The sequence below is a fragment of the Carcharhinus amblyrhynchos genome, chromosome 1, assembly GCF_965287045.1.
Source record: "Carcharhinus amblyrhynchos chromosome 1, sCarAmb.v2.hapA, whole genome shotgun sequence".
NCBI classification, from domain to species: domain Eukaryota; kingdom Metazoa; phylum Chordata; class Chondrichthyes; order Carcharhiniformes; family Carcharhinidae; genus Carcharhinus; species Carcharhinus amblyrhynchos.
Window position 1 is genome coordinate 102793747 of NC_137324.1, and position 9649 is coordinate 102803395.

The 9649-nt window shown below is 37.5% G+C and overlaps 1 protein-coding gene across 3 annotated transcripts in view; it reads left to right on the plus strand.

Annotated features, from left to right (window-relative positions):
• Positions 1 to 9019, plus strand: part of LOC145343528 (transmembrane anterior posterior transformation protein 1 homolog) — a 107246-nt gene extending 98227 nt beyond the window's left edge. The window contains exons 13-15 of one of the 3 annotated variants that reach the window (XM_080189784.1): positions 4616 to 4776; positions 6879 to 6941; positions 7035 to 9019. In XM_080189784.1, coding sequence (XP_080045910.1) covers positions 4616 to 4776; positions 6879 to 6941; positions 7035 to 7261 — 451 coding nt within the window. In that variant the 3' untranslated portion in view covers positions 7262 to 9019. The remainder of the gene's footprint in view (positions 1 to 4615; positions 4777 to 6878; positions 6942 to 7034) is intronic. The other 2 variants (XM_080189787.1, XM_080189794.1) reach the window with 2 other exon arrangements.
• The last annotated feature ends 630 nt before the right edge of the window (positions 9020 to 9649 follow it).

Below are 9649 nucleotides of genomic sequence, written 5' to 3' on the forward strand. Positions count from 1 at the left end.
CAAAAGGGGCACTATCAATGTGGATACAAAATTGGCCCAGTAATAGGAAATCAAGAGTAAAGGTCAATGGATATTTTTCAGGCTGCATGAGAGTTAGTAGTAGTGTTCCCCAGGGGCTGATATCAAGACCTTTGCTTTTCCTGATATATTCATGGTGTGTAGGAGACAATTTCAAAGTTTGCGATTGACACAAAACGTGGAAGCATTGTGAACTGTGAGGAGGCCAGTGTAGATCTTCAGAAGATCACAGACAAGTTGGTGGAATGGGAAAATATGTGGCAAATGAAGCTCACCTTGGAGAAGTATGATATGATGCATTTTTGTCAGAAGAACATGGAGAGACAATATAAAATAATGGGTAAAATTCTTAAAGGGGTGCAGGAGCAGAGAAGCCTGAGTGTACATGTGCATAGATCATTGAAGGTGACCATACCTTCATAGATCATAGATAGGAAGAGCAGTTAATAAAGCATATAGTGTTCCAGGCTTTATTAATAGTGGTATAGGGTATAAGAGCAAGCAGGTTATGCTGAACTAATACAAGACACTGTCCAGTTCTGGGCGCCACATTAGAGGATGTGAATACATTGGAGGGAGTGCAGAAGAGGTTTTTAAAAATAATTATAGGGATGAGAAATTTCAGTTATGAAGGTAGATTTAAGAGATAGAGACTGATCGCCTTTGAGAGAAGACCAAAATGAGATTTGTTAGAAGTGCTCAAAATCATGAGGGGGCTGGACAGAATAGATGGGGAGAAACTGTTCGCACTCATAAAAGGATTGAGAACGAGAGGGCACAGATTTAAAGTGATTTGCAAATGTCATGTGAGAAAATTTTTTTTTTACATATTTAGTCACTAACCTCGTATCCCCTAATGTAACTTGGTATCATAATCTGTTTTATATTGTTCTTTGGAACACTTAATTGCATTAAAGCCACTCTAAATATAAGTAATTGTTGTTCCTTTTCTCAAAACTCAGTCCAGATTTTTAAAAAATCACATGAATTTCTGTGCAGTTTTCAATAACTGAAAATCTTTTTTGTCATGATGACAAGAACTTGCTGAAGTACTTGAGATCTACTCTAACTTCAAAATTGTACAAAGCATATCTTTCAAATGGCCCTCAAGTTTTTTTTATTGTATCATCTGTACTCGAAGATAGTGATTGTTATGGCACAGGTTTGTGACTGTTGGCTGTCTACATTGTGCCTTTCAATAGTACCTGATTAACAACGCAAAATACTGAAAGGCATAATGTAGCTAGCTAATTGTCTGGAACCTGGTATGTCTGGCTGGTGGTGGGGGCAGTCTGAATTCTTGCACAGATCCATGGAATTTGTAGTTACATCAATTACATGTTTAAATTGTACACTGAACTTGTATATAAATGCAATATTTGTTTTAATCTTTGGTCTGCATTGGTGAGCATCACCTCTTCAGTAGATGCTATTTTCTCCTTCTAGGGAACCTCACTCGAGTGCCACTAGCAAATGTTGCACCAAGGCTCTACAAAAATGGGTGGGTGGCTGAGAAGTAGGAAGGAAGGATGGATTGAAGGGGAGAGAAGAATAAGGGTTACCAGGGAAGGGGGACAGGTTTTAGAAGAGGATGTCTGGGGAAGCATGGAGTGAAGAGTCAAAGACGGGAGTGGAGAGCAGAACTAGGATGAGAGTCTGGTCGATGAAGGTCTTATCTGGGAAAAGTGGAAGGGGGGATTGTGAAGGGGATTAAGACTAGTAGCCTAGATAATAGGAGGGGATGGGTCAGTGTGGAATGGGGATGGCTGAGAGGAGGTAAGGAATGTGGGGATGGATTGTGATACCACGCAGGGTGATGGGGGGCAAGATTCAAGGGTGATAGGTGAGAGGAATGGTGATATTAGATGGGAGATCTTGATACATGATATGGGAGGGCAGAAGGTAGTGGAAATTTGAAAGGTGAGCCACACCATTTTTCTAACGTAGCCTTGACCAAGAGACACCCGAATATCTGTGAGGCAACTGGCTATCAACCATGCTCAGCTGTGTTCTCCTTTCTGTGGTGAAGCCTACATTTGAGGTTTGTTTCTAAATCATAGACCTTATAACATGGAGATCCCAGTGAGGAATGGAGCTGTTGCCCATACTGTGGCATTACCAACAGCTGCAGTTAGAAGAAGGAATGAAAGGAGGTGGATACAAGGAGCATAGTTGGTGGAGGGCAGCCAATTCCAAACTTCAAACCTCCATCTTCCTGGGTGAATGATCACAGATGACAAGTTAGTCTTTCTATGTTGCCAAGGCAGTGATCTCTCTATAGAGTAATGAGGTTACTATTATAGTTCAGGTTAGAAACGCCAAAGTATTTAATGAAGCCTGCCTGAACCATATGTTTTGCGTCTTGAATTTGGCTCAGATAAGCATGATATGTTCCACTTCAGATATGATTAAAAGACTCACTGGGGTGCTTTTATTAAACAAAGTTTATTTAAGAATATAATTAACATGTTTAGAAAGAAAATTAGCAAGAACTTCTAACAGTTACAAACATAAAAACAAAACAACTGCAATAATGTATAACTGTTAATGAATATATATAAGCTGTCCCAATCAAATCAAACTCCATAAACAACCCTTTAAACAGGTTCAACACAGCACAGACTAAGGTTCTCATAATACTGGGATTGAGGCTGCTAACTGAATTCTGCAGCCAAATGCTTGAGACGTAGAGCAGTTTGACAACAAGACAGCTTACCAAAACACCAGCTCCCAACCATAGCAGATTTTCAGCCTTCAGAAAAGCAAGATCTTGCTTTCAGCTGACCAACAGAATTTCCAAAGAAAAATAAACCAGGAGAGAGAGAGAGATTGCTCTTTCAGCTTGATTCTGCTAACACTTCAACTCCCAAACTGAAAATGAACCCCTGTTACCTAACCTGCCCAGTTTTATTTTCCTCCTCCCAACAATAACATCACCTAAGGCTGCGAACATAAATTTTAACATCTTAAAGTATGTGAACATCACAGATTGGAGAGAAGTGGAAAAGCTTCACAGTGACGCTTCTTGCACATGGCGGCACAGTAGTTAGCACTGCTGCCTCACAGCACTAGGGATCCAGGTTTGATTCCTGGCTTAAGACACTATCTGTGTGGAGTGCACATGTTCTCCCCATGACTAGATGGGTTTCATCAGGGTGTTCCGGTTTTTTTCCCACAGTCTGAAAGAGGTGCTTTGGCTGTGCTAACTTCTCCCTCAGTGTGTCCGAGCAGGTGCCAGAGTGTGGTGACTAGGAAATTTTCACAGTAACTTCATTGCAGTGTTACTGTAAGCCTACTTGTGACACTAATAAATAAACTAAACATGACTGGCGTTACTCTGATCAAAAAACAATGTCTCTATATGTAATCATGTATGAATAGGAGCAACATTCAGCTCTGGTTCCCCAGGATGTCCTTTACCTGGAATGATGCCATGTTTAGACGAAGGCCAGGCAAAGGCCTGTTGACTTTGAGATTGAGGGGGAAAAAACATGCTTACTAAATTTTTCACTTCAATTTATTCACACCTCCACTGAGGCATTGATGCTGCAGGCCATACAGCCTTGGAATGGTTCTCATCCAGATAGTCATGAAGAAGGATCCGTCACTGGTTGCCACAGGGCCACGGGGAGCAAGGGCCTGAGCAACAAGATGCAGCAGGGCTTCTAGAAGATCAAGATGCTGGTGAACCATTGGTCCGATTATAGGTTTGTTGCAGGCTGTGTTCTTATGTAGAGGTCAATGAAAAACAGTGCTGGAAGTGCCCTGGTATTTCCAGACATTTGGTTGCTCACATCTTTAGTAAAAGCTGTGGCTGCGAGGAATTTGAAAAAGAAACGTGGAGCTCCTGGCCTGCAATGAATGAATATTTGCACGAGTGTCATTTAAATATGATGTCAGGACCTTCTGTCTCATGAACTAAAGTCAGGGCAAGTGAATCCCTGCCATGAGATTCACCTTGCTGATGCATAATTAATAAACGAACGGCAGAAGATTGCGTGTATTCACCCATCTTGTGACGCAGCAGGAAGCAAGATGACTTTCCTGCCTGCCACTGGACTTGATCTGCAGAATTGAAAGTTCTATCCATGATATAAATAACAAATTGTTCTTGAAGAATATGAGTTTTAGTGCAGTTACTTGGATAGAATTATTTGAGTCAATGTTGCAAGTTGTCATTGCTAAAACGACATCTTGTACTGATATCCATTCAAAATGAAATTTATATGTGGTCAATAAATTATAATGGTCCTTCCAGTACTGGGCGAACATTAATAGCTCCAGTGTAACTCCTGATGCTAGTAATCCATCCTGAAATGCATGTTGGGAAGACCCAGTATGAGTAAAGTGTTTCAAAGGGAGCTGGAGTGTCTAATTGTGTGACAAGAGTCTAATTTAACGATGAGACTTGGCATTGATAAAAGTTGCTACAAGTTGGTTTTATTTGAAGGGCACTAAAAGTTTCTGGGAATGCCTCTAAATAACTTTGCTCTTTGTTAAAAAGCATATTCTGTTGGGGTGGAGGAAGATTACTTATGGTTCAAGGTCTACTTTACTGTTCTAAACATAGTTTTGGTTTTTTTTGCCCCCTTTCAAGACTGATTGCACTTAAAGTTCTTAACAGCATTGTGTTGCTGGGGAAATCCTGCCAATATGTGAAAGAAGCCAAGATGGAAGAGAAATTGTTTCAAACCCCACCAGCCAACACCCCTGGAAAATTTGCCAAAAAACCTGTCAGCAAAGCTAAATCACCTCAAGGTAATTGATTTTCATATAGCACCAATTTGATGTTAATAGTGATTTCTGATGTAGCCACATTTCAGTTATATTTGGAAGCTACCCGCAGAGACAAATCAGATGATAGTGAGTGCTGTGAAAGTTTTCTTTGGTAAGCTGCACATTAATAGAATTAGTTATTCGATGCATTCTTTTACACAATTCTGTTGGACAATAGCATACCAGTACAGAGCTGAAAATAATGCTTCCTTTCCTCTGCATGGGAGTCATGCATTTTTTTTTCTAATTAAAAGATCTTGTTCATACTGCAATTTAATATCCCAACCCTTGCAATGGAGTACTGAATCATGAACCAATAATCTCACATTTCAACCATACTTTCATAGAATCATAGAACCCTACAGTGGAAAGAGGCTCTTCGGCCCACCGAGTTTGCACCGACCACAATCCCACACAGGCTCTACCCCCATATCCCTCTAACTTAAACGTCTCAGGACACTAAGGGACAATTTTTAGCATGGCCAGTCAACCTAACCTGCACATCTTTAGAAGTATCAAATGCATTTAATAAACTATTCAATCAATTAAATCGCTCAAAGTTTGAATGGTAGTTACATATATTTATAAATCTTGTTTTAGCACAAGTATCCATACGTTGAATAGAATTTTTGCACTTTGAGTTGATGATGGAGCTTCGCAGCATTATGAAAGCCTTCACTCTTCTGATTAAAACCTTCATTCGTATATGTTTCAACATCATTGAGGCCAAAGGACAATCCGATTAAAATAGCTTTGTTTTGTACTGGATTTCTTGCCAACCTGTTGGAAACATTGCATAGTTTAAGGTTTTTATTTGCCTGGTTTTCTTTTCTTAACAACTGTAATAATAAAGAAAATATTTTGATTCTTTTATTTCAGCTTACATTACTCCATCTTCTTCCAAAAACATAGAGCCCTGATTATATTTTTGTACTATATAATTAAATGTCTTTCAAAAAGCACATATCATGGCCAGAATTTTCTAGCACTTCACGCTGACAGGATTTTCTGGTCCCAGCGGCGGTGCAACCCTTGCCGTGACTTTCCCAGTAGCGTGCGGTGGTTTCAGTGGGAATTTCCATTGACGGTGGTAGGACCAGAGTATCCCACCACAAGCGAACTGTGCACTGCCTCCTGCCACCGAGGGAAAACGCTGAGTGGAGGCCAGAAAATCTCACTCCATATCTTGAATGTAAACATCACACTTCCATGCACGCCTGTAGCATGAAGTAACTGCTTGACTAATTTGACTTACCATTGTACAATTAAGTTGATTTGTTCCAAATATAAAGAAGTTTTTTAAAAAAGATTAATTATGTCAAATATTCAAGTCTCTTGCCTCCCTCCAGAATCACCAACTGCCGCAAAATGAACAAATTAAATTGCTTAAAATATTTTGCATTTGAAAAAGTTTCACAAGTTGCAAATGAATGAATGTGACTGCCCAACTTGGTGAGATTTTACCTGATATATATATGTATATAAAAAAAACTTTTTGACAATTTGAAAAACTAAGTATATTTAAAAGCCAAAATTAATGATCAGACAGTAAAAATAGGCGATTGAACTCAAGCCCCAGAAGCTACTGCAGATGCATCTGGATAAAATAGCAACATTTGATCAATGTTAATTTTTTAAAAGCATTTCATTTTGAAAATGAATGTATTAATTTGTAAATAAATAGACTTGAAAGTAAAACAAAACCGCTGAACGGAAACTGATTTTTCTTCAGGAAGGCTAGATTTTAAGGGGAATTTTTGACTCAGTGCTGTACACATTTATCTTGAATAAGTGCTGTTCCATCAGTTTTCCTTGAAATTTAATTTTGGCCCAGGAAGTGGGCAATTAATAAAATCCCCCATGATCCATATATACACATGAATTAAAGATTGTTCTGACATTATTTTTAAATTGTTTATATTAGTTTAGTACACTTATTCAGGAGATTGTAGATTTGATCATTTTTACTATTGGAACACAAACGAAGTATAGTATGTCTAAAGTCTTGCAAATATTAACATAGTTTAAGATCTACATTTTAGTGCATAGTTAAAATGTTTGACCTTTTTTATATGTTAATTTAGTATCTTGTGTAGGAAATCCTGTTGAGATACAATCAGAATGCTTGCAAGCATTTTACCATGGAGGTATGTTCATGTTTAAAATAACGATTTGGCATATGTCTTCATGTATTGATGTTCTTTTGCAAAATCTATAATGGGAACATATCAATTTAACAGGTACTTCAGAAGAAATGCAATCAGAGTCCATCATTAGCCAGCCCAAAACCTTATCAGAAAGTATATCAACTCTTGTCTCAAGCAACAGTACTGACCAGTTTCTTACAACCCCTGATGTAGAGGACAAAGGAGTACCACAGGGAAAATCTGATGGCAAGCATTGTTCTTCAAAAGAAGATCTACTAGAAATAGACAGGTTCACAATCTGTGGAAATCGGATTGATTGATTATTGCACAGTTTAACCTTTAGAAGAACTGCTTCGGATGTAAGCCTTTGCATGGCAAACTGAACACAGTCAAGCTTGACAATATATAAAGGTTCGAAAGCTGCAAAGGAGGCACTGATCAGGAATATTTATTGAAAACTTTATAATTTATTAATGACTCAAACCAAAATATATTTACCTGTTTTTTCCATCTTTCTTTGGAAATGTTTGGTTTGGAATCGGCCATTTTGGTTTGTGTATCAATTTCCTGTGGCAAAGGAGAAAATCTTTTGGTTTCTGTGGAGACCTGACAAGACAAATGCTTTCAAGACTGCTTTCTCTACAGCTGTGTGGATTCTTTGTGCAATATTTCTTGCCACTCACGATGCAAATGCACCTTCAAACAATGATATGATCATACAACCAGATAATTTTTTTGGCTTTTTATAACTTTTCAACAATACCCACTTAATAGTTCAGGCTTTCATTGTACAGAGATGTGCCTGCTGCAGTGTTTTTTTTTAATTCAAATTCTGTATTGCTGTTCTTAGGAAAGAAATTCAGGTAATGCTGACCCGAAAAGATTTCAGTTGGAGTTTACAGTTACTTCTGAAAAAGCTTCAGTTATAAAATGGAGATGTAGGGAATCTTGATTTTAAAAAAATTAACAGCGGATCGTCTTAAATTATCTGCGTATTGTGCATTATATTTTTCTCTAAGATCAGAAAATAAAGGTTACTAATTGCCTGAAAAAAAACTCATGATTTTTTTGAAGAGGTTCCTTCCAGAACATTAAGATGTAATGTGATTCAGATACTGCTGAAGCTTCTGTGTGCTTCCAGCATTTTTTACTTCTAGTTCAGATTTCCATCATTCATGATTATTTTCACTGTATCTGAAGGATTGTGCTTACTGGAAAAATTGAAGATCAAAGTTGTTCAGATGAAATAATTGAGCAAGTTACTTATTGGGAAACAGTAAGACATAAAAGATACAGGTTCAGGGGGGTTTAAGAAGAAAGTTACAAATTGGCGAGTCTGAAAGAAGAACATCACTTTCCCACAGCTACGTGTTTGCACATAGGAAAATAAATGAATCTAATATGTTTGCAGAACAGTTCATTTTTAAGTTAAGTGCATTAATCTATTATAACTTCTATCTGCAATGCTCATTTATAGCATTTTTGAACTATAGACCAGAATGGCTTAGTTCAAGGTTTCATGAAAAAGATGACTACATAACTCTGTTGTTAAATGCTCAAAAGCTTGTTTTGCAAGAAATATTTCATGTAAACTGAAATGTTAAGTGGTTTAACTGAAGTAGCACCAAGTGAATCTGAATAAATTAGCTTATTGTTTACTCTGGTTGGGGGGGAAGGGTTGGGTTATCAAGGTGCAAAAATTCAAATTTCAAATGAACAATAAATTTGGCTCTCTACTCTTAAAGTAACTGCAAAGGGATTTATGTCTATAATTTATAATGGCACCAAATATTCTGTATCTTTTTATAATTAGTACATCTTGTAAATGAACAATGCTGAATAAATGTTTTTGTAACACACATTGTTTGTTTATTAATGTATGTAACAAATCAAGGCGAATCATAATGAACAATTAAAATCTTTGACAAAGAACTATATAGGTACAATCCTAGATTCAAGCCTTCTGTTAAGTGCAGCTGAAGATTGAGGTATGCTTGACTATTTTTTTGCACGAAAGTCTGTTTTGCATAAAAAGTGTTGTTTTGTAGTTCTAACTGAATAAACTTTTTGCTAGAATATTTTTATAAAGTGAGTTTTCCTGTCCACTCTTTTAACTGACTTTATTTTGCATGACTCATTACACTGAATAACATTGTCTCGATGAACACAGATTGTTATACACAAGTTTAATTTTTCAGTTGCAAGCTTTAAACAGAAAATGGTGAGAAAATAAGAATTAATGTTTTGGACAGAGATCATTTAATAAATTTTGTTTTGCGGTCTCCAACAAAACTTGAATCCATCTCTGAGTTGATGCTAATGAAGCCATTGTATACCTGTATGTTATAGAACATAGAAAAACTACAGCACAAACAGGCCCTTTGGCCCACAAGTTGTGCAATGATATCCCTACCTACTAGGCTTACCTATAACCCTCAATCCTATTAAGTTCCATGTACTCATCCAGAAGTCTCTTAAAAGACCCTATCGATTTTGCTTCCACCACCACCGATGGCAGCCAATATCCCTGATATCTCCTCTGTACCTACTCCCCAGCATCTTAAACCTGTGTCCTCTTGTGGCAGCCATTTCAGCCCTGTTATGTTTAAGGATTTCCAATGTTCAGCTTTCCAATGTTCAGCTTTTCTTACTTAAATGCTAAGTTATTGAGTGCCCTTCCTATATTTCTTTGTGTTTCCAGCAAGTCG